The following is a 26,481-nucleotide window of genomic DNA, read 5'->3' on the forward strand; positions in this document are numbered from 1 at the left end:
CTCGATGAAATAATCTAGTGCCCACATGCAGAAATCAACAATGAGGAATAACCTCACTTGATGAAACAATCAAGTGTCCACACGCCATCAATAGTGGGAATTAACCTTGGCTGTGGGTCCTCACACTGCATTGTGTATTAAAGTATAATCGACTCTCTGTTAAGAAGCTCTATTCATTAGAAAGTCACCGAAGGGCATGTGGGGGTCTTAATCTGGCCTCAGTGACTCAACTGGGTGATACCAACCCTATGACACCGCGGGTTACACAGCATTGAATTACAGTGGATAATTTGCTTTTTTTACAGTAATCAACAAGAAAAGACCTGATATTGTCAAAGTGAAAACAGATCTCTGCAAAGTGGTCTCAATTTATTTCAAATAAAAAACATAAAATGATTGATCGTGTAAGTATTGACCCCCTTTAATTTGATACACCTAAATCATGAGTGGTGCAGCCAGCTGATTTTAGAAGTCACGCCTTTTGTTAAATGGAGATCATCTGTCTGTAGTCAAGGGGTTTCAATTGATTTCATTATAAATGCTCCTTATATTTGAAAGTCTAACTTGTGGTGAGTCAGTATGGTGGCCTAACCTACAAAAGGAGCGCTCCAAGTAACTCAATGAAAAGGATGTTGGGGATGGAGGAAAGAAAACATGTAAGTCAATGAATATCCCTTGGAGTCCAGTTAGCTCAACCATTAAGAGATAGAAAGAGTTTGGCACGGCTATAAATCTGCCTAGAGCTGGCCATCCACTAAAACTGAGTGATCATGAAAGAAGAAGATTAGTGAGAGAAGCCACCAAGAGGCCTATGAAGACTCTGAAGTAGTTACAAAATACAGCGATTGAGATTGCAGAGATGGTGAATTCAGTCACAGCTTTATGGTAGAATGGAAAAGGGAAAAAAATGCACATGTGGGTTTGCCAGAAGAGACAATCAGCTGGAAGACATTTCTATAGTCTGCTGAGACCAAAATTGAGCTATTCAGCCGTCCTACTAAATGATTATAAAAAACACACCATCCCTACCTTATATATACAGCAAGGTGGTGATTGCATCATGCTGTGAGGATTCTTCTCTACAGTAGGCCATGGAAGGCTTGTGAGGGTGGATGGTAAAATGAATGCAGCAAAATACTGGAAAATCCTGGAGGAAAACGTGATGCAGTCTGCGAGAAACCTGTGCCTTGAGAGATTTGTTTTCCAGGTAGCAATTCCAAGCATAAAGCCAAAGCCACATAGGGATAAATTAGAAACAACAATGTTAACATTTCAGAGTGTCTGAGTCAAAGTCCAAATTGCAATCTATTTGATAATTTGTGGCAGGACTTCAAAAAGGCCGTTCACTCACAATCCTGTATCAACCTGATCGGGCTTGAGCAGTTTTGCAAATTGACTTTTTGAATTGAAGTCCTGCCTCTAGACCAACAAATGAGGGGGAGAGATGTGTCTTCACTTCAAAGAGGCATTCCCATTTGTCTTTAGGTTTCCTGTTTTTGATGTCTGCTGATAATTCCAAATGTAACCATTAAACTGTTTAAAAAAAAAAAGCATGTTTTGAGCATACAATTGGATAACCCACATGTAGATTATGTGACATGCATAGACATCGCTTGCCACAAACTTCTCTCTCCATTCGCCACATGAACATGATGTTCAAATGTTTTCTCGGCCAACACTACAAAGTACATGAGGGTATGTAACATATAAAAAATATCATTCTTAGGTCGAGTATTCCTTTAATTTAGACCACTTTGCAGAGCTCTGTTTTCACTTTGACATTAAAGGGTCTTTTTCTGATAATCAGCATCATAAAAGCCAAATTAAATCCACTGTGATTCAATGTTCAACAATAAAATGTGAATACTTTTTCAGAGTCACTGTAAATACAAATGTGCACTCAGACTGAGTTTATCAGAAATAAGATGAATAAACAGGCAAATCCCTGAAATTATACCATTTACTACCTAAATAACGTCCTCTAGCCTGGTTTAAAATCAAATGTAGAAAGATTCCTTACACCGAGACAGTCTAATCCTCCACAATCAAATGGTAAAAAGAGCGAATTACAGTTTCAGAACTTCTCCGTTTTACCAGTTCTTTGGTATCAGTGGATATATACTGCATCATACAAAACCAGTTGCCAGTGAATGCCTACTGGAAGAATCTTTCAAACCGATGGAGACTGTCCACAGCAGCCATTGAATGAGAAAGTCCATTCAAACCCATAATATTGAACTGCAAATCCCTGGCCAGAGGTTCACTAACACTGGTCACTGGAGTGAATTCAACACACTTCTGGACCCTCAAGTGATGTAATCCAGTTCTGTCTGGTCCTTAGTGACCACAAGATGAGAAGGCTCCTGGTGACAATTCACAAAGAACTTTGAGATCTATATAAAATGATAAAAGATAGCCATAAATGTACTGATCTTATTAAAGACTTAACTATTTATGTGTGGAAACCTTACACTGAAAAAAATGAAATTTAAGCAAGTAGAAAGGTATTTATATCATGACATTAAATCTTGTTTTCCTTATTGTGAGAATTATTGACTTATCAAATAATCTGTATTTACGATTATTTAGCTTACTTTAAGAAATCTAGTCAAGTAAATTTTGCTTACCCCATTGGCAGATTCTTTTTCTAAATAAAAGCGAAACAACTCCCATCTAAAGTTTTTTTGTCTAGTTTTTGTATAAGCATTTTTTGCAGTGTACTATTTTGTATTCATTGGAAAAGGCTGAAAAGAGATGTTAATGTTACAATAGGAGATGAAGTGGCTACCTTAGAATACCTCAACAGGAAACTTAATTTTTCCTTTTTTTTTGTTAATTTACTAGGGGGCTCTGGCCCCTGCTCGCTTCACTCGCCCACCCCCCAGTTTGGTTAAACGGATATACAATTTTAAAAGAGTGTTATTTTCATTTCATTCATTTTCATTCATTTTTTATTTCTTGAGATTTGCCAGTAATAAAGCTGTAGTGAATGAGTTATTCCACCTCCTCACTGGGGCACACTACGCGCCAGCCACTTCGCATCTCTGCCTCTCGCGTTGTGAAGAGGGGGGCTGAATTAACGGCTTTAAAAAAAATGCTTGTGTAAAAAAGAACAGTCAAATCTTTGAACTGGACCCAGTCATACAAGATGGAATACTGAGAGTTGAAGGAAGACTCAACAAAGTTGCAATGCCAGAAGAAGCTAAACATCCTGCAATTCTCCACAAACGCTCACATATTGCTTCTCTTATATTGCAGCAGATTCACAAAGAAATTGGACATTGTGGGTGCAATTGAATGCTCGCACAGTTAGGCCAGAAATATTAGAAACCTCAAGCAAACTCAACTATCAGGAAAATCATCATCATGCAGAAGATACAATGCAAAACCAGGAGAGCAAAAAATGACAGATTAGTACCTGACCAACCACTTTTCTCCAATGTTGAAGTTGATTATTTTTCAAGTTTTTTTTTTCCCCAAGTTAAAAGAGGACGAAGCCTGGTCAGGAGGTATGGAGTAATTTTCACTTGTCTAACAATCAGAGCTATGCACATAGAAATTGCACACAGCTTGGACACTGATTCTTGTATCAATGCCATATGTTGATTCGTTTGCAAAACAGGACAAGTTAAAATCGTGCTCTCAGATCTTCTTCTTCTTTCAGCTGCTCCCGATAGGGTTTGCCACAGCGGATCATCTTGTTCCATATCTCCCTGTCCTCTACATCTTGTTCTGTTACACCAACTACCTGTATGTCCTCTCTCACCACATCCATAAACCTTCTCTTAGGCTTTCCTCTTGCCTGGCAGCTCTATCTTTAAATAATGGAACAAATTTTATTGGGGCAGAAAGACAGCTACAAGAAGCAATTCAAAATCTTGAATAAGAACTAATGCAATGCCCTGAGAAGCACTAACTGGGGTGAGTTCCAGCTGATATAGTCTCTGGACTTTACAGGATTGATGAAATCCAAAATGAATGATGGTGGCTTATAGAGATTTTGGTAGGATTCCTGGCTTCAGGTCTTTGCATAAACAGTAAATAGTGAATGTTGTAGATGTTGTCATTGTAAATCTTCTCATGTGACTTACCGGTCCTTTCCAGCTGAAAAGGGAAAAAAGGAGACATCAATCAATTACATTGCAGTTAGAAACTTCCTATTTTCAGGGTCTGAGAGAGCTGGATTGCAACATTGCAGATCTTATCGGAAGGGCCTTCTCTATCTGCTTGTACTTAAACGTTAGACGTTCTGTTTTGCAATAACTGACTTCACATGAATGGTTACCAGCGTTCAGTAAAATTTGATGAGCCCAGGAAAATAAACTTGATTTATCCTTTCAATACATTTGCAGGAGTCTTCAAAGTGGTAAGAAAATTGTTACTTGAAAATACATATGGCTAGTCTGAATGTTTTACTTAATGTGGATTGCTTTGTAAAGCTTGTTTTGAGTAATATTAAGTGGAATACTGTATATACATACACACATACTGTACATTATCAAACTTGATTAACCCAGATGCAAAAAATAATAGATTACCTGGCTGATTATTTTACAGAGCAGTTTAATCCATTACGTGGAGAAAGACTTCAAATGCAGCATCTTCTCAAAAATCAGAGTATAGGCAAAAAAATTTTAAATGTGGGGCAACTAATTAGAAAAATAGATAAAGTGATTTGACCAGTCAAGTCAAGCAAGTGCAGATTGTATAATGTTTGTTCTGTAAGTCTTTAGTTAAAGTGTTTGCCTCTCTGTGTTTGTTAGTATCACTGAAGAAGTGGTAGTTTAAGTAGTAAGAGTCCAACTATAGCTGTATAAAAACACGAGATAAGGCCGTAAAATTGACAAATCTAAGCCTTCAGAGCTTTCAATCTCGCACCCAAATATTGACAGTTTAAGGTATGCACACTGTGCAAAGCGCTTTCATCATAGTAGTCTAGTGTGCTAGTTGGGAGAATGCAAATGACAGATTACATGCTGAAATAAAAAGGAAATGGAGATTAGTACAGGATGGGAGAAGAAATATTTGGAAAGGAGCAGAAAGATGAAGCCGATACTGTAAGTAACTAACCTGATTGTTAATGTGGGTGCTACACAGATTTCTCTTCATGTGGTACTTTTGTGCCACCCTCACTGTTATGCTCCAATGCTTCTGCATCTTAAACCTTTAATAATTTAAAGGATTACAGTGTTTGTGATTTCTGTGCTCTTTGACAGGGCACTCGAACACAGTATGAGTGAAAATTGAATTTCCTTATTTAACCCTATAGTTAAATTGTACTGCTCAAAGGTTGATCTTTGATGGCTCGTGAGACTCATTTATGTTTCATTTAAGAATCAAGTTTGTTACAGATGTTTCTCCCAAAATCCGCTAGGAGAAATAGCATTAGAGAATAAAAAAATGAGACATCATAAAACGGAAACAAAAGAAGTCCGAATTGAGAACTGAGTTTGAAGAGCATGTTATATTTTGTGATATCTCTTTCTAGTCTTAATTTAATCTCTTTCAAAAGTTTACATTTTTTTATATATTATTGGACTGATGCCTTTATCCAGAGTAACTTACCTGTTGGTTTTCCCATTGGGGCATAGACAGATGAAGTGACTTGCTCATGGTCACATAGTGGTATCAGAAGTGGGATTTTAACCCACAACCTCAGGGTTTGAAGTCCAAAGTCTTAACTACTATGCCACACTGCCTGTCTTCTCTTCTAGAATGACTGTGATTTAATTGGAGCACAGTAATATACATTAAGACAAATAATAGTATGCAGTTTTGGAATGATAGTAAAGTGTTTTATTACCTTAAATAACCATCCATACATTTCACCATATATTACTGAGTGCACAATGCAAATTCTTTTAAATTGCAAAAAACAAATGTCAAGACACTACTGTGCGAAACAGATGAGAAGACACTTATGAGAATTTGGGACATTTTCTCTCAGGAGAAATACCTGAGAAGCATGAGACCAAAGAACATGTCTTTATTTTAGTTCTTTCTGGCCTCATTGATGTCTGGGAGAAACCAAAAAGATATCAAGGTGTTTTTTTTTTGATTTTTCATTCCTGTAGGATATAGGCCATTAAAGCCTGAAAATCTGCACATTTGGTGTAGTCTACTGCTCTCAAGTGTCCACAAATAAAACATCATTTCCAATATAACTCTTTTTTGTTCCTATATTTACAGATGTAGTTATCAGTATGCTTTGATATCTTTGTGTGTCTTTTCACCAAACACGTTATGTTCTAAATAATAATCACAGTATATCTATTTCTGTTACTGTGGATCAGAAAAATTCTTAGATTTGGATTTTAAAAATAACTGTGTATTAAGGCATTGAACAAGCCAGATTTTCAGGCTGATTGTCCAGACATCTTCTAGGTGCTTGTATTGTACATATCATGACCTGCAAAACATTAAATCTACTCTCTATATAAAAAATCTCTAAAAGTCTAAAGTCTAAAAGTGCAACAATTTTATGTCACATTTTTTGTCACACTTTAAATCTGGCTCTTTTTAAAACCTACATATATATGTTTGGTATCATTCTTTTCAGAATTTATCGAACTTTAATGTGGTGTTGTTAGATTTTCAGATTCTTATTCCGTTTTTAAATTATAAACTAAAAAATATCCCGCGAGACGAGACTTTCTGCCAAAAGTTTTAACCATGCCCGGGGCCGGAAATAAAAGACAAAGAGTAGGACAGCTGCTGTACAGGCTTTTAAACGTTCGAAGCACCGAGTGAGATGCAGATCACGCGGCACAGCAGCAGCAGCTGATCGAACAAAAATGAGGTAAAAAAAAAAAAACTGTATTTGTTTCCCATTGTATCACCAGTTAAGAGGGGGTTTCGGAAGAGCGACTGCGTCTCCTTGGGGTTCATTCAGCCCTCCTCTTCACTACACAAGCAGCAGAGACACAAAGTGGCTAGTGCATAGCGCAGGCCAGGCTAGGTGTCGAGCACAGCGAGCAGGAAAAACCCATAGTAAGTACATAAGATTAGTTTCATTTTCCAGTCATCTAATGAAGACTACTTTAAAGCTCAATATTTACCTTAAATGATGTACAGTACAGACCCCGTGACCCTGTAGTTAGGATACAGTAATCCCTCCTCTATCGCAGGGGTTGCGTTCCAGACCCCCCCACGAAAGGTGAAAATCCGCGAAGTAGAAACCATATGTTTATATGGTTATTTTTATATTGTCATGCTTGTCACAGATTTGCACAGAAACACAGGAGGTTGTAAAGAGACAGGAACCATATTCAAACACTGCAAACGAACATTTGTCTCTTTTTCAAAAGTTTAAACTGTGCTCCATGACAAGATTGAGATGACAGTTCCGTCTCACAATTAAAAGAATGCAAAACATATCTTCCTCTTCAAAGGAGTGCGCGTCAGGAGCAGAGACTGTCAGAAAGAGAGAGAAAAAAAGCAAACAAAAATCAATAGGGCTGTTTGGCTTTTAAGTATGCGAAGCACCGCCGGACAAAGCAGCTGCAAGGAAGAGAGCAATGTGAAGGTAGTCTTTCAGCATTTTTTAGAGAAGTGTCCATATCCTCTAGGCCAGTGTGCGAACAGCCCCTCTGCTCACACCCCCTCTGTCAGGAGCAGAGAATGTCAGAGAGAGTGAGAGAGACAGAGAAAAACAAACAATCAAAAATCAATACAATGTCCTTCGAGCTTTTATGTATGCGAAGCACCGTGCAGGAAGCATGTCGCTTGACAAAGCAGCTGCACAGAAGGGAGCAACATGAAGGTAATCTTTCAGCATTTTTAGACGAGCGTCGGTATCGTCTAGGGGTGTGAACAGCTTCCCTGCTCACACCCCCTCCGTCAGGAGCAGAGAATGTCAGAGCAAGAGAGTGAGAGAGAGAAAAGCAAACAATCAAAAATCAATATGTGCTGTTTGATCTTTTAAGTATGTGAAGCACAGTGCAGGGAGCATATCGCTTGAGAAAGCAGCCATATGTAAGCCCAGCAAGGAAGAGAGCAATAATTTTGAAGTGGCCAATAATTTTGAGGAGCGGCCGTATCCTCTAGGGGTGCGAACAGCCCCCATGCTCACAATATATTTGAGGAGTTTTATTTAATACGTAATACGCGCTCTGGTTGGGTAGCTTCTCAGCCATCTGCCAATGGCGTCCCTTGTATGAAATCAACTGGGCAAACCAACTGAGGAAGCATGTACCAGAAATTAAAAGACCCATTGTCCGCAGAAATCCATGAACCAGCAAAAAATCCGCGATATATATTTAAATATGCTTACATATAAAATCCACGATAGAGTGAAGCCACGAAAGTCGAAGCGCGGTATAGCAAGGGATTACTGTATAGCGGGTTGGATAATGGATGGATGGATGGATGGATGATGTACAGTATGTAAAAATAAAACTCTGTTGGTCGGTAGATGAGTGACTGCATTGAACAAAATCAAGTACAGGAGTGAATAGTGAGGCATTACTTTTGGCATTCTAACATGGGGCACATACCGTCTTCTGCCACTCAATCAACCTTAATAAAAGGATGTGTCTGTGTATCTATCTGGTTGTTATGTCTGTCATTCCCAACAATGGTGCATTACAAACATTAACACTGCTTTTACAAATCCTGTATCAAATAGTATACAACAGAGACATATGCATAGTATAGTGCACTGCAAACGTTTGTAACAATCAACCATCTCACTTCCGACAAGCTGAGCCACAAAACAGCCATAGCTAGAAATAGCTATACACACCTTAAATACCATATAATAAGGCCATAAATATCAAGAACTTCAAACCACAAACAGATAAATAGAGAGGAATATCTAAACAAAATAATATAACAGAATAAACTCAAGAAAAAACAAGTCTGTTTGTTTGTAACATTTCCACAAAGCAAAGAAATCTCATCCAAACTTCCAAAAGGACTTTTTTCTTCATAACAATGCTGGTTGCTTTTCCTTGCTATAAAGACTGAAAACATCCAGTGAACATAATCCATTAGATGAATTATCCTGAAGTTTCTTCACCCCAATCAAAATCCACAACCACGTTATAGGTTTTCATACCCAGGTATTTTCGAAAGTAACAAATTACAAGGCCTATTTACAAAGATGGAAGATCTAACCTCTTCTCCCCAGTGGCTTCTTTTTTCCACTTTTTTTTTCTTTTTTCCTCCACCATCCACAAGATGGCATCCTTCCTGTAACATTTTGCTTTGCAATAAAAGTCCTTCCTGTCTTAACATTATCCAAGACAGTTTTTTCAAAATAAGAGCTTAAGAAATTTAGGATTGTTCTACCCAAAAAAATGTTCTAACTCAAAATAGGTTTATTGTGGCTTTGTAGCACGTTAAGACTGACGCCTACATTGATTACTTAGATTTCAGCTTGTCTTAGATGGGTAGCACAGCGTCTTGAGGATTATAAAATCAAAATTGATAAAGGTGAAATTCAATAGTTCTTACTTCATCTATTGTGATTGACCTTTCGGATGAACAAGGAGGTGACAGTGATGAAGGGGACATGCGGAGGCGAGATACACTGGGGGTGAGAACTTCACCAAGAAGTGTTAGTAAATACACTTGATACGTCTATATCTAAAACTAGACAAAATCTAATTTTCTTCATGTGGGACAGTGCAGAGCATCTTCTGACGCTAGGAAAAAGTAAAAAAACTTTTTTTTTGTCTACGACTGTGCAGTACTTCTTCTGAATCTGGCAAGAATTCTTTATTAATCAAAAATAAATCTGCTGGGTTCCTACCAGTGTTTCTGTTTAACTCTGGCTGATTGAATCAATATGAGGAAATATAATATCACAGGTTTTTATTACTACATACTATAGTTCTCTGTATTGGGTAAAGGTGGGGTTTTTAGTGTTGTTTAAGATTAATGAATTTTAATTCCCCTGTGATTTGCTACATTTGTTGCATTTTTGATTGGATTGTTTATAGCAATGTGCGTCTGATTATCATATTGTAAGCCTTCAGTTGTAAAGCACACAACTGGAAATAATTTCATTATAAAAGAAAAATGTTAGTAAACAGACAACAAGGGATTGTTCATGTGGCAGGATCCACAGTAAGGGTGATGCAGGGGTAACAGACACTGGAAGACTAGAATTGGGCGTAAGGCAGGCTCCCGATGTGACATTTCATGAACCATCTAGATGCTGTCTACCTCCATTATCAACATACAAAATAGGCTCTGAGCTCCATAAATAGGGTTGTCTTCCTAATGACTCTCTTTTCTCTTATTTACTCTTTTGTGTCACCATAACCTTCTACTTTGTTTATGGGTGTTCAGAGCAATTATTCCATTTTATAAAACTGTTTTTTTTCTCCAGATGAGATTTCTATTTTTCTGTTTTCTGTTCTTCATTATTTCAAGCTTTGTCACACTATATAGCTGTATCTATGCGGTTTGGAAGGCACTGCTTAAAAATAAATCAAACAGAATTGTTCTGCTTTGCTGTCTCGCCTCTGTTGTCTTCAATGTTTTGTCTGTAATTTATTGATGTGATCCTACATCCCCCTTTTCACAGCTCCTGCCTTCACCATTTAAGATGTGGTAACTGCTTTTCTTTTCTAACATCCTTCCTCCATCCATCAATGAAGATGTCCTGCTCACTCATCTACTGCGTTAATTGCCAGAGTAGCTTTCTGTGCCCTATGGTGTAGAAGCTTATTGAATATTCGAGAAGTGAATCATTTTCTGCCCTTAAACAGTTGATAGAATCAATGGTGACATATGGCTTTAACCATTTTGTCATCTCTAACTGAAATTTAATTTCATGTTACTACTGAGTAGTGACGGACAAAACAGTTGAGTTCCAATTCACATGCGGTTTTTGTGAAACTAACACTAAAATTGGTTTGGCAAAATTTCAAAATGATGAAACTAAAGGTTTTTTGGGGTTTTAAAGGTTTTTTGTTGTTGGTTGCACAACTAGAAATACTGCTCCCTAAACACTCGTTCACCCTTCTGTGTTTACCTGTGTTCTTTTTTTTTCACCTGCATAACCCATGTAACCCACCACCAGCAAAATCAGTTCCATTTTTAACTCTTGTTCACATCACTGAAGAGGAGTGCAGCAGCTTTTTTAAAAATTGTGACGTATCTTTCATATGAAGACACACCAAAATGCATAGTGGCAAGTTACCTTTATAAGAGGTTAACCCTGAAGAGACAATTGTTACCTTATATTGCTTTAAACCACCACCGACTTCACCATTTGCAGTTGGCCATCACATATGTTTGTGGACCATTTAATGTTAAGTGAAAAAGTTAAAACATCCTCTTTAAACTAACAATGTTGGTTTCAGTAAGTCACCAAAAACATCACATCTTCTAAACTCAAATGAAAGTAATCAGGCAGCACTTGTGGCTTATTAATGAAACTGGTAGGGTCTCAGCCAGGACTGGACTACACAGACTAGACCTTAACAATGGGGAAATGAATCCTGGGGCATTAAATGCTACTCTAGTGGTGGAGAAGTGGCCAATAAGATGCTGCAGATGTTCTATCAGACGTGGTGTGCTGGGGAGGCAGCATTAAGAAGAAGGACGCCTCACGCCTGGACAAACTGGTGAAGAAAGCAGGCTCTATTGTAGGCACGGAGCTGGACAGTTTGACATCCGTGGCAGAGCGACGGGCACTCAAAAGGCTCCTATCAATTATGGAGAATCCAATGCATCCACTAAACAGTAACATCTCCAGACAGAGGAGCAGCTCCAGCGACGGACTGCTATCGATGTCCTGCTCCACTGACAGACTGAGGAGATCGTTCCTCCCCCAAATTATGCGACTCTTCAATTCCACGCGGGGATGGTTAAACGTTAACATTATTCAAAGTTATTGTCTGTTATACCTGCATTTTAATTACTCTTTAATTTAATATTGTTTTTGTATCAGTATGCTGCTGCTGGAGTATGTGAATTTCCCCTTGGGATTAATAAAGTATCTATCTATCTATCTATCTATCTATCTATCTATCTATCTATCTATCTATCTATCTATCTATCTATCTATCTATCTATCTATCTATCTATCTATCTATCTATCTATCTATCTATCTATCTATCTATCTATCTATCTAGGACTAATATAGGAGGATATTAAGACCCGTCTACCCCAACGCTTAACATTTTATTATTATGTGTTTCTTTTCTAGAATAAATGGAGGCAGTACTCATGTGGCTATAGGTGGATGAACAGCACTGGCTTCTTAATCAGAGGAGTGGTCTTACTCTTCTAGAAGCTGGCTGACTCCTTCCAATTCAAGTTGCTCACAGAAGAAATAAAAGTAGGCATAAACAATTCTAGTCTTTCTCTTCAAGTTCTTCTTGGAAAAGCCAGACTATGTCTCTTGATGCCCAATAATAACTCTATAAACCCGTAAATATCTACTTACATTTCAATCACATTCTCCATATATGCAATTGTGTTTTGCACACCGTGCATAGAAACATTAGGACATTCACAAACGCAAGGAAACAATTCAGTTTATCAAGTTTGTATCATTACTTAATAGCTAAGATACCCCAATATGTCATCAAAATACTTTTAGAAGTTTGAGCTTTCCCCTTCAATCAAATGACTTCAATATTTTGTTCCTGATTTCCATGACCCTCTGAGTGAAGAGTTACTTCCTGGCTTCCATCTTAATTCTATATCCTCCTAATTTCCACTGGTGTCCTGGAGTAAATGGTTTAATTGAAAGAATTCTGATGGATCAGTTTTAAGCAGGATCAAAGCTGTTGAGATTTTGAAAACCTTGACTAGGTCATCAAGAAATATATTTCTGTTTAAGACTGGTATAGCAGGTCCATGGCTTAACAATCAGGAACCCATTTTAATAAATAATTAATGAATTGGCTGGCTCGATCTCCATAGGCATGCATGCTCATGCAGCTGCAGGGGGTTGGTGGAGTAATTGGAGTGGGACGCACCTGCACGTGAGGGTGCAGTCTGTCTCAGTTGCTTCGTTGTCTGCCTGCAGTGCGCGATTGAGCTGTGGAGGCATATAAGGAAGAGCTGGTATGAGAGTTTGAAAAGAGGAGAATTCGAGAAAAGGAAAGAAGAATGAAAGAAAAGAAAAGAAACAAAAGGAAGGAGGTTAAGAAAAGAGAGAAGGCTCGGAGGCGTAGAGAGCCAGTGCGAGTGAGTGAACAAAAGAGGGAGAAAGCAGACAGCTGGGAGGAAGTCCCTCAGGAGAGTGTGCGACCGACGCTCGGGGGTCTGAAGGAGGCCACTTCAGTCGAGCAATTTCAGAGCTGGAGGGACAAGGCTCAGTGAGGCATCCTGTGGGTGGTGCCATGGACTGCAGAGATACGAGCCTGGCAGCGGGAGTCAGAAATTTGGCATAGTGTCCTGCAGAGGCCTGAGTCTAGGGGCAGTGCAGAAGGTTTTCTGAACTTCCAGGGTTGTAACAGTAAGTGCCTATGTGTGCCTGTAAGAAGAATTTAAAAGGGCAATAACAATAATATGTGACTTTAAAATGACAAAAATCATGAACATAATATTGTAAGGGTTGCACCAAGACTCATGTTTTTATGGAAAGCTTCCTGCAAAGTAATTTTAACCTTGCTTTTATTGGATTATTTAATGGATTGTTTTTAACCTCCACCTCCACCTCCACTGTTAATTGGATTGTTTACTTATTATTAGAACTTTTACACTGCACTTTTGAACACTATTTGCTTATTGATGGGTTTTAAAAGCACTGGAACACTTTTGAACCTACCCCTTTGCTTTTTGTGTTGTGTCCTCATCCGCTGGCTCATTCCGCAAGTACGTTATCAGCGATAGCGGGTTTAAGAGGTTCCCTAGAACAACGGGGAGTGTGGAGCTAACCCGCACTGTCACAGAGACTAAAAATATTTACTTGTTTGCTCCACTATGCACATTTTTCATAAAGGGTATGACTTTTTTGTGACATTGTGACAAAGGGTTTCATTTAAAAATCTTTGTGTGGAGTCTAGCGTGAAAACATGCATACACTAAAAATTCGTACAGTGAAAACAAAATCTGATTTATCAAACCTAGTGTATGCATATTTGCATGCAACTTATCCATTATAAATCACAATCGTCTTGTAAATGTTTGTATGCGAATGTGCCTTGAACTCCTCCCGGTTGAGACTCTGAAACAATCATATGTGAACCATGCTAATTAACCTCATGCAAATATAGTGAGCAGGTTTAACTGTAAGGTGAGACAATGGTGACAAGACAGGAGTGGCTCTGGTCTCTAAAATAGTGGCGCACAAAGAATCTTTACTTGGTGGCTTTAGCGTGGGTGTCACCAACATGTGCAAATATATTAAATGGCAACATGTTACTTCAAACTTTGTGAAAACCAATACTTGTGTCATTCTCAAAGCTTTTGACCATGACTGCATTTTGACAATTGTGTTGTGTTGTTTTGCTGCCTCCTCACTATTTGCTGTCCTTTCAATTTAAGTATCGTATGCACAATTTCACAAGATTATGAAGGTCAGATCAAATTAAAGTTTATTTGTCACAGACTAAGGGCTCATTTATACTTCACGCTCAGAACGCGTAAGCGCCTGCATCATGGCTGCCACGCGTTCTGAGCATTCATTGGATGCGTCCTCTGAGCAGGTCCTCAGAAATTAACGCGATGCGTGCGCGAGTTGCAGTACCAGCAAAAAGTCGGGGGGCGCAGTGTGCTAAAAGTTGGAATGTGACGTCAGAGTCTCTGTTTACTATCTACATGTGACAGAAAGCTGCTTTATGGATCCTACGAGATCGGTGTGCGCACTTCGATATTTGATAAATGGTTTGATGTGGTGGAGCAAAATGCCGACATACAGATGCATTCATGGTGCTTTTATATTCAAGCGTTGCATATTCCCGATCATAATGACACAATACATTTTAAAATTCTCACATACCGTCTTCTGTGCTCTTTTTTTTTCTAGGGCTTCCTCTGCTCCTGAAAGCAGCGAATCGCCAGCAATAGATCTCCACACTGAGCACATTAAATGTATGCTATTACAACTCTCTGCACATTTAGAATCCTTAGATTTATACTTGATATCACTTTCATGATGAAAAGCATTAAAGTATGTATATTACATTTTACGGATAAATCGGTAATTTCGTTTAAATAATGAATACTGTTAATAATTACACACATGGGGGTGACACAGTGGAGGAGCGTTAGCGCTGCTGTCTTGCAGGGAGTCACGTCGCTGATATTCCCTGCCTGGAGTTTACACGTTTTCCTGCTGGGTTTCCTCAGTGTGCTCCAGTTTCCTTCCAAAGATATGCAGATTTGGGGATTTGGTGCCGCTACAATGACACTAGTGTATGTGTGTGCTTGTATTCACCTTGCGATGAGCTGAGGCATCGTCCAGGGATTGTTTCTCACTCGTGCCCAATGCTTGCTGGAATGGACACATCCCTGGATTTAATCAATAAACATCCTTTTCAGAGATATTGCGGTAAGGTGTCATCGGAATTTAATGGGTGTTCTAGGCAATTCACAACACAGAGAAGCCGAACATGTTCTCACCGTGATAATATCTCACCCTGCCACCTGGCGGATTCCTCCAGATTTACGTAAAGTACGCGCGCAAGTATAAACACTTCAATGTTTGCGTAGCAGGAGCGTCCGCTGCAGCATGCGTCGCGTCACGTGAAGTATAACTCCGGCCTAAGAATTATACAGACAGAACAAAATGTTGTGAAATGCTTAGTTCCTCAGCTCCAATAACTGTGCCTGTAAGAAGAATTTAAAAGGGCAATAACAATAATATGTGACTTTAAAATGACAATAATCATGAACATGATTTTAAATATGTGATAAATAACTTCATGTAAGAGGGTTAACAATATGGCATTGTAGATAGATAGATAGATCTTTATTGCCATTGTCACTTTTACAAAGGAACAACGTTGTGCAGTTGCACCTTGAACATATTTGAACAGCACATGAATAAGTTACTGTATTTAAAGGGACAAATCATAATTTGAAGTGAGGAGAAAGTAAAAAAAAATAGTAAGGTCAAAACCCACAACAAAATCCTAAAATTAGTCATTGGTAAAACGTTGTTAAGAAGGTATTAATCAAAACTAGAATTCTTTGATTCCTAATAGCACTGTTTTTGATAAGAAAACAATATCCAAATATTGATAAGAGTAATAATATCCAAAATTTGTCTATCATATGTCTATCGTATCACATAATGGTGTTGTTGTTCATGTGGGCAGCAATAAGTGTCACAGTTATAAGCAACATGGTTCTTTCTTGTGTTTAATAAATAAATTATGCTATATTTAAAGGTTTCTGTTACCAAAATGCATGTAGCACACTCTTTTCTGCTTGGCTATGTGATTGAGCCCTGCAAAGAACCCGGTATGTGTGCTTCTTACCTTACACCCCATGCTGCAGGAATAATAACGATACAGGTATTTTTACTTCAATAAGATATGCCTTAGGTTACTCATTACTTTAAAAAGTAATTGGACTGTTTGATGTGTGTTGCTTTTAGTGTATCATAGTACTGCTTTCAAGATTGTGTTGCTAAGCTCATCAACATAAATTTAGTGATTTCTGAAATACTGAGACAGAATATTTCAGCCAGAAGAAAGAATAATGTGATCGTCCAAACATTTGTCTCTGGAAATATAGTTTGTGGACGCTCCAACCAGTGGCTACTGAAAGGCCATGCAAACAAATACATGTGCAGGCTGATAGAGCGCATTGGACAGGCCCTGACAACAAAATCCTCAACAGTAACAAAGTTAAGAGTTTTCATAGCCACATAATCGGCTTATTTGCCAAATAATCTTCATCTATTAACCAAAGTTGAATAAGGGTTTAGATGGCAGTTTAGAAACCAGGTTTCTGTGAATAACTGGGTTATGCATTGATTGATTATCTCCGTCAAGCTCTCATCTCTTAGCTGTAGTGTATCTATTACAGAATGTGAAATCGAGTTTTTAATTAACTTTTAATGCAAGTGGCTTCTAGTTTGAAAATTATCTTTGAGGTTGAGGTTTTTAAAAACTCTAAGCAAATTATGTTTTACAGGTACGCGTTGCTTTTGCTACTACTCTGGTTGGCATACTCCATTATTTTCTTCTTTTAAAAATACATGGTTGAATATTTTTTATTTAGTCCGAGGGTAGGCAACGTCAGTACTGGAGGGCCGCAGTGTCTGCAGGTCTTCATTCCAATCTAATTGCTCAGACCTTATTTAATTTTACGCCTTGTTAGTCTGCCATGTTAGGTTCTTATATTGGCGATTTATTTTTCTTTCCATCCATCCATCCATTTTCCAACCCGCTGAATCCGAACACAGGGTCACGGGGGTCTGCTGGAGCCAATCCCAGCCAACACAGGGCACAAGGCAGGAAACAATCCTGGGCAGGGTGCCAACCCACCGCAGGACACACACAAACACACCCACACACCAAGCACACACTAGGGCCAATTTAGAATCGCCAATCCACCTAACCTGCATGTCTTTGGACTGTGGGAGGAAACCGGAGCGCCCGGAGGAAACCCACGCAGACACGGGGAGAACATGCAAACTCCACGCAGGGAGGACCCGGGAAGCGAACCCAGGTCCCCAGATCACCCAACTGCGAGGCAGCAGCGCTACCCACTGCGCCACCGTGCCGCCCCTTTTCTTTCCAAGGATATCATCTAAATGATTTGAAGCGTAAAATGGATAATTTTTAGACTGTCACACAGTGTTTTATTAAACCAAATAGTGCATGATGAATCCACACATGTGTAAATGGACACAAGTTAGATGGAGAACGGCTGACTCCTTTGTCAATTGCATCTTATTGCTAATAAGGAGTCATTAAAAACAGTAAATCCAGCTTTTTAAAGACTGAAATAAGCAGTTAAGGATGGGGAAAATTAAGCGAGACCACTACAATGAAGCATCAAAATGTCACTTGAGCAATAAGTGCTTCATCAGCAGTAACTGACTTCTCATTAAGAAACTGGGTTGGAAGAAAAACCTGCAGCCACTGCGGCCCTCTGGGACTGACGTCGCCTACTCCTGACTTAGTCCTTTCAGTATCTACTGCTCTTTTTAAATGATTTCTCCTTACACAGAGAATTTAAAAAGCCTTATTCAGAGAATTCTCTATATTTAGATCATTAAAGGAGTCTCTACTTTGCTGTTTTCTTCCTGGAGTTCTATTGGAAAAATTGTTTGCTGGTATTTCAGCTTGAGGAGCGCTTTTTTCTCAATTTCCTTTTAACTTTGTGCATTCTTTTTAAACTAGGGGGGCTCCGCCCCCTGCTCACTTCACTCACCAACCCCTGGTGTTGGGTAACCTGAAATACATTGATGTATGTATGAGATATATTGGAGTGTAAAGGTGTAGATGACGAACAAAGGAAGTAAAGAACCCATAGCATGGCACATTAGAAAGATATATTGGAATATTTCTTTATACACAACATTTGTAGTAAAGATGGTGTGTTGTCTTTGAATGAGTTCTCCTTGGTATGGAGTATCTTTGTCTAGGCGGGCTCGTTTTTGTATCTCCGTCAGTTGTGGTCCTTCATTTTGAACCCGTGCCTGCTTTGCTTCCGCAGTTTCAGATGCGCGTTGTAGCCGTCCATGTTCATTGTATTTGTCCATGCTGGCTCGCTTATGTAGCTCCGTTAGTTGAACTGTTTGGTTTTGGAGCAGAGACAGTTTTGCTTCCGTGGTTTCAGACGCACGTTGTAGGCCCCTACGTATCCATGCGGGCTCGTTTTTGTAGCTCTGTCAGAGGTTCATTCGTTGATAGATTGCGTCATCTGGATCTAACACGTAGATTTGTGCATATTTGCGTTCGTGATGTGATTCAGGGTGCACTGTTCCAATCCGATGTAATATTTGTCCACATACGCGAAAGCAGTATGGGCCATTGCCAGCTGGTGGCCAGATATTTACCCCGGTAGAAGCAAAAGCAAATGAACTATTGTAGGATCTAATGTAGTCCATAATGCCTGCTTTGCAGACGCGCGTTGTAGGCGCCTGTGTTCATTGATTTTATCTAGGCGGGCTCGTTTTTGTATTTCCGTCAGTTGTGGTGTTTCGTTTTGAACCCGTGCCTGCTTTGCTTCCGCAGTTTCAGATGTGCGTTGTAGGCGTCTATGTTCATTGTATTTGTCCATGCGGGCTCGCTTTTGTAGCTCCGTTAGTCAAGCTGCTTGGTTTTGGAGCCGAGACAGTTTTGCTTCCGCGGTTTCAGACGCGCGTTGTAGGCGCCTACGTATCCATGCGGGCTCGTTTTTGTAGCTCCGTTAGTTGAGCTGGATCGTTTTGGAGCCGTGACCGTGACTCCATTAGTTGTCTGTTGTCTACCATTAGTAATATGGATAATTGCACTTACTGTTAATACGGAGCATTTTCTGTGGTTGTACTGTTAATAATGCATCACTGTAATGTGATCCACATATGCTATATGGTTTGGACGTGTGCGGATGCCGTACATCTAATACGGAGAGTTCGTTTATTCTTATTACCTGGACCATGCTGTGTAGTGTGGACGTTTAGTTCAGATGAGCGTTGTAGGCGCCTGCGCCTTTCGTACTTTCTCGCGCCTTCCATACTATCTTTGTGGACCTTTGCGGTCTCCGTAGTGTCTTCAGTTTGACTCTGGGGTGCAGTGCAGAATCCTCTTTTCTGTGTGGCTGTGTGGCTGTGTCGTTAGTTGTTAGCTATGGGCGCGTTGTTGCTTCATGTCTTATTTACGTTAGTTGAGCTGTTTCGTTTTTGAGCCGTGACTCCTTCATTCGCGGTGGATCAGACTTCGCTTGCGGTTTATGAGACGCACGCTGTAGGCGCCTGCGCACTATGTCTCCTGGTCCCATCGCCGTGTACCTGCGTCCATGCCTTCCATTTTCGGTTAGTAATATGGATGCTGTAATTTCTGCTTGTGTGCTCCTATTTGTTTGTTGAAGCCATTATTAAATGTTTCCTTCTTCAAGTAGGGTTACCAGGTTGATAATTTTTTTGTTTTGTTAGTGCTTTAAGAGCTAGCTAGCTTTAAGAGTTAGGTAAGCAGTCAGATTTCTTCAAGCAGGAATAGGTAAGCAGAAGGAGCTTTGCAGGTTCATCCACAAGACTTTTGTTACCAAAAGTAACGAAAGAGGGAATTGGGGATCCAACATGGAATAATATTTTTTATTACCAGGAAGGTAATGTAGATGTTGGAACAAACAATAAAAGTGGTAAGAGCATATTCTCAGCTACAATGGTTTGTCTTGATCACTCATTGGCCCACAAAGGTGTCATATTTGGTGGTGCCCTTGTTTATAAATCCTAAAATCCAGAAATGGTGGAGTTTCAGGCTGGTCAGTGACAAGCACAGAGGAGTTCTTCTGGGTCATTGGCTTCTTCCTCTGCACCCAGGAGGACTAACATTCAGTCTGTGGTATAACCTCAACATGTTTCTTCAGTGTTCCTATGAAATCAGCAAAAATGTGGGTGACACAACCTAATTTCCAGTTTAAGCATAGGGCCTGTTAAGGCCTTTAAGGTCCTCATGCCGATTTTTTTGTTTGTCTCCCTGTCACTAAAATAATCCTTATTGACTCAGTGACAATTTTATGCAGCTTAGTTCTTTAATTATGTCCTCAAAACCACCTTGCCATCTGAGTTTTCCGCTTAAGTCAGATGACCGAGGATTCCATACTTCTATGACCTGAGCAAATGAGCAAAAGACCTTGATGCCTTCCACCTCTCCAGTTCTAATCCATATTAAGGAGAGCAATTCTGTCTAGTATGGCTAATGAGCAATGCTACACTTGACCTAATCCTCTGGTCATTGCTTTCACTGATGTACAGTAATTGTAATGGAGAACCCTCCCTGTGATGGGAAATGGCACTTTTGCATAATCAATTAAAGTATGAGTGACCATTAACTTGGACTTCAAATGTTGAAAATGCTTTCAATTACTTACTTATCCTAAACCATATGAAAAATAAATGTTCATATATACAGTACCTCATTACTTACTACATATATTAAGCCCTCAAAATTAAAGGTACTATTCCAAGTAGGTGTGTTCTCTCAAAATTAAGGGGAAAGTGGTGATATCAGCAGTGCAGGTGGCTGCAAAGATCCATGGCTGATATCCACTCTAAGACTCACTGGTGCACACCACCACTTAGAGAAAGAGGTAGGGCTTCCATGAGGCCACCATGCACTGCAACATTTTGCAACTTAATGTGAGCAGGTTGATATGAGAATCAGCATCTCCACATTTTAGATCCAGTCATCCATGAAACAAAGTGATTAGCTCTCTTCTAGTAAGGGAGGAGTGGACTTCCACAAGTTTACAAGTTCAAAGTTCCCATGGTCTTGCTCACAAGTGATATTTGAGGAGATTATAGGAGTTTCAACATTGGAAAGATAAGATCCCCTTGCTGCTTGTCAAGTGTCAAGCCTGTGATAGAGTAAGAAGCTCGACAATCTAATAATATATTGGCTACGGCCTGCAAAACAAGAGACACAATGGTAGAATCAAAGCATATAAGGATTTAATTTTTCAGATAGACTGGATACACCTGGATATTTCCACAGAGGTGCCAAAGATTGACAAGAGTGGCCTGTCCTAGCTGACACGATTGATTTCCATAGCCCTCTCCAGGATAGGAAGATGCTAAATATAATTAAGAACCTAAGGTTTGCAGAAATAATTTGAAAAGAATCAGCACACTAGGTAGTCAACTAGTTACTATTGAAGACAAATATCACATTTTGCAAAAAAATGAATAATAATATCAAAATATGTTTTAACTCAATGTTTATTTACTCGATTTTCAATAAATCAATTTTGTGTCCAGATATTAAAAAATATCTTTCATTAGTAAATTAAACATTTTTTGTTATCATTTAAATATCAAATATAAAAACAAATCAAGCAACACAATTTTTGAGAAGAACTAAAACAAATAAGAACACGAACGTAGAAAGATGACAGTTGTGGTCCACAGTCAGGCCCATGATATAATGTTTACGGGGGATGAGAGACATAAAAAATGTACAAATTTGAATCAGATATGCTGATAGTTTCAGTTCATAGTGGAACATGTAATATTTTTAAAAATGATAGAGGGGACACAGGGAAGATCGCACTGCTAGATTGAAATCATAGGTAAGGGCCTGCAGAATACCTTACAATGAATTGCATACAGAGTTTACTTCCAGATTTGTAGTGGGGAAAGGAGACCAAGGGAAGTTAGAAAGGGTGGAATGGAGTTACACAGGATAGTGTGGTATACTGCCCACCTTACGCACACAACTATAATGTAAATAAATGAATCAAGTGGAACAGGGAATATTATAAATGAACCTCACTTTTTCCTCAGTGACTGGAAGGTCAGCAGCCCAGTGTCATCATAAATATCCCAGAATAGAGTCAGAATACTGTGACACATCAAAAGTGGGAAAGAGATAAGGATATTACTAGTACGCAGAGTACCAAACAGGGCATGGGTCTAAAAGATTCTGAACCCTGTGCCAAGTTCTCACAGGACATAAAGCAATGGGGACAATTTTAAAACCTGTCTTACGTTTAACAGTAGAGAAGGGAAGAACAGCGAGAGAGCTAGGAGCTATTATCATGCCCAGAATTTAGCAAGGGCTTACTGGGGCAGTAGCCGGAGCCCCGTCTTGTAGAGGGATCCAAAAAATGCAATTTTTTCTAGTGAATTTGATTGGTTTGCCAGCAAACCTTTTTTTTTCCCCAGGTGCCCATTCCATTCCTAGGTGGTTCTGGGACAGATTTCCATAGCAATGGCTAACACGATTGCTCAAAGAGAGTAGATATTTTCTACTTTTTCATTTTACTATTACATGAAAAAACAATGTTACTTTTAGATTGCTTTTAGACGGTGAGATAAAGGGCTGTTCTGTTGTCATTTAATTTTTTGTAATTGTTTGGATCTGTTGTTTAAGATAAACAGATATACACACAAACGCACACACATACATACATACAGTTCATACATACATATATATATATATATATATATATATATATATATATATATATATATATATATATATATATATATATATATATATATATACATACAGTATATATAGGCCTGCAGGGGGCACTCATTTCCCCAAACCGAACACAGACAGACACAGGACAGAAGTTCAGCAACACAACAATGTCTTTACTTTTTCTCTCAGACACTCCTTCTGCTTTCCTCCAGTAGACGTTGTCTTCTCCCTCCCGACTCTGGCTCCCTAGCAGTGGTGGCTACCCCCTTTTATGTAATCCGCAGGGGTGCTATATAGCCCTGAAGATGTCCCCTACACACATGTGCATCAAACGTATAATTTCTTCAGTTATTGCTAGTTTGTAGCCATTTGCTGTATTAGGTTTGTGATTATTATTCAGTTTGCATCTTTTGTTGCTTGAGGCACTGTGGTTATCACATTGTCAAATTCACTGAAGGCATTTTATCCACTGTAGAGCTTTTGCAGTTTCATAGAGAAAAAAAAAAACTTGCAGGACATCTTCTTAAACATAACTGCTGCTTTCAGGCTTTACCTGTCATTGTCCTGTCACAATTGCAAGTGATGAGTGATATTTCTTCAAGCTCAGGTTAGTGAAGAACAGGCTGAGATCCATAATAAAACAGGACAGACTAAATCATTTGACTCAGATGTCAATTGAGAGTGAATGTCAATTTGGAAACTGGGTTTTAGTGATCTGATCAATTACTTGACTGCAAAGTAGTCCAAAGCAGTACAATTAAAAAAAAAAAACAAGCATTTGTCTGTGTTAATATGAATGGCCTATGCAGTATTCTGTTAACAGAATGGCCTATGCAGTATTCGATATTCCTATTTTGTGGGCATTTGCAATAGGGTTCTATAATTCACTTTTCAGGCCTTGGTTTGAGATGGTTACTTCTCATCTATGCAACAATGGCTAATTAAAAATATACAATATTCTCAATAGCATTCTCTAATAATTTTAGATAGTAAGCCCACATTTTGTTTTTCTTCAAATCCAATTCAATTTACAATTCAATTTAAACTTCTTTTGTAGTTATTTCGTTTACTCTTTGTAACCCTGAGACTTTGAAGTTGATGAAGCATTTTGTGTAGGCAGGGCCCCACAAATGTCTCTAGCCTGAGTAGCCCCCACCCTCCTTAATCTGGCCCTGGCTACTATATTAGATTCAAATGGAAGCCAAGGTCTAGGAAGGTCTACTAAAGTTCAAATCAGTCCAAGTGTAAATGGCCAGTATTATAACTCCAAGTCTGGTAACGACACATCTTCCTCTGATCTGTTATGAGTTAAAGCTTTATGTGTAATGGAAGGTAATGGAAGGCCTTTTATTGTTTAATAAGACACACAATTGTAAAGATCGAACAACAGTCTAGTTTCACTAAGAAGGAAAAGGAGTAAGATTGTATTAATAAAATGAAAGTGAGGAACCACATTCATTTTAATGTTTGCTTGTCTAGAACAGAAAGATGAAGGGAGAGGGGCCCAGGAATGCAAGACTCTTTAAATCTTTTAAAGATTTGATGATTGGTGTTATGGTGGAGAGATATTAATACCAAAATATTTAATGAACTAACCACAGGGATGTGGAAATGGAAGAACACCTTGGCGAGCATGGGGGTTTAAAGGAAGAAATGCAAAGTTATACCACTTTATTTTAAAACCTGATAGATTTTGAAACAAATTAAATAAGCTAAGCATGTGAAAAATTGGAGGGGCATTTCCAAGAAAGAACAAAATATAATAAGCATAAACAGAAATTTTATGTCGAGAGCCATAGGCTGCAATAGAAGAAGTCAGATCTTGAGAATGAAGCATGATGGCTAAGGGTTAAAGAGCCAGAGTAAAAAGTAATGGAGAAACTGGACAGCCTTGCCTAACACCTCTGAAATTTTGAAAGGGAAGAGATATATCTGAATTAATGAGAAGTACAGCTGCAGGAGTAAGAGTATAAAGATTTAGGTATATTAATAAAGTGGCTAACAAAACCCATCCTGTTCAAAACTTTCCAGAGGAAATTCCGGTTCAAATGATCAAAAACTTCCTTGTGATAAAGTAGAGGCTATGTCCAAAGCAAAAATGCAAAAATGCTACTTTGTTGGTAAGATCACTTGCCCAACTTCAAGATGGATTATTCAGCTGGATTTAGTGTTGGTGGCCAAACGATGGTCCAGTGTTCAGTTCTGTTATCTCAAAATTTGATTCAGGGGGTTTCGATTGTGGCCCGGTTCCCATGTGTGTGAAATTAGCAATTTCTTTCTACTGTGTTTTATGATTACCTGGTACCCTATCTAGGATTTTTTTCCTGTCTTATTTCTGTATTACACCCAGTGCTGCAAAAATGGGCTTGAGCTTCCACAGGTCTGACTTCGATTAAGTAGGTTTGAAAATATGACATTAGGAGTGGTATTTCCCCAGAACTTGTGGCAAACACACACTTTCAAAGAAGTGTATCCTGATCCTAATGTCTTTTACTGGGTAGCATTTTTATAATTCTTGTTCAGTAATGCCCCTAATTTGGGAGACTCCAGCTTATCATTTACAACTTTGTATTCTGACATAATAACACAAAATGATGATATTTCCTTCACCAGAACAGTAAATTGCCTTTTTTTAACATTTTTGGCACATTTAGCTTGATACATAGTGCATTTTCTAGGGTTGCTTCATAGCAAAACAGCTTTGTTGCAGTTATTCTCAACACCTATCATCACAGCAGAGAAAAACACCATGTGCTCCCAAACTAATAAATAGCTGTAAGTAAATAGTAGGCATTGACAAAGGCTAACTGCTTGGGCACACAGGCTTTGGTAATAAAAAGCATCTGATGTACTGAAATTATCAATTTGTTTTCAGCATGGGTTCTTCCTTTATGTTTGAGCATGAAATTCATATAAAGGACATTATGCTACCTCTGTTATATGTGTGTCATGTTTGTTCTTCTTATTGCAGGATATTGTCCCACTCCTTTGAGGCCTATGTATACTAAATGTACACAGAATGGAAAATGAGAATGATTTCTGCATTTCAGTTGGTTTTGCTAACAATATTATTATTAAAACTTCACAATGGGTGCTGCACAAACAAATGTAAGTACAGGTGTTCTGTCCATATAAAGCAGGTACTGTAACATCGATCATCTTTGCATTTCACTCTATACGAAAACAATGATCTGTAGCAAAACACAATGAAATGAAAACAAAACACAATGAAATTCAAGGTACAATAATTACTATTTGCACAACTGGGACTCACTCTACAGCGTCAGGCCTTATCTACCAGGTATGGAGGCCTGTCTATCAATTAGCCTCAGAAGAGAGTATCCAAACCTTCCATTTTCTGTCTCCAACACTCTTGGCATTCTATCTCCCCAAGTTGAACTTCTTAAAGTCAATGCTGTAAGTCAAACACAACTGAAGAATTAACCCATCAAAATGTCTGTAGAATTTGTCCCAAAAAACTTCTTG

The 26,481-nt window shown here is 38.8% G+C and overlaps 1 protein-coding gene across 1 annotated transcript in view; it reads left to right on the forward strand.

The window, feature by feature from the left end:
• The first annotated feature begins 4,215 nt into the window (after positions 1-4,215).
• The window catches only part of LOC114652860 (leukemia inhibitory factor receptor-like), a 78,530-nt gene continuing 56,264 nt past the window's right edge, over positions 4,216-26,481 (forward strand). The window contains exons 1-2 of the mRNA XM_028803168.2: positions 4,216-4,366; positions 25,967-26,103. Of these exons, the coding sequence (XP_028659001.2) occupies positions 26,004-26,103 (100 nt within the window). The 5' untranslated portion in view covers positions 4,216-4,366; positions 25,967-26,003. The remainder of the gene's footprint in view (positions 4,367-25,966; positions 26,104-26,481) is intronic.

Source organism: Erpetoichthys calabaricus, chromosome 5 (assembly GCF_900747795.2).
Source record: "Erpetoichthys calabaricus chromosome 5, fErpCal1.3, whole genome shotgun sequence".
Lineage (NCBI taxonomy): Eukaryota > Metazoa > Chordata > Cladistia > Polypteriformes > Polypteridae > Erpetoichthys > Erpetoichthys calabaricus.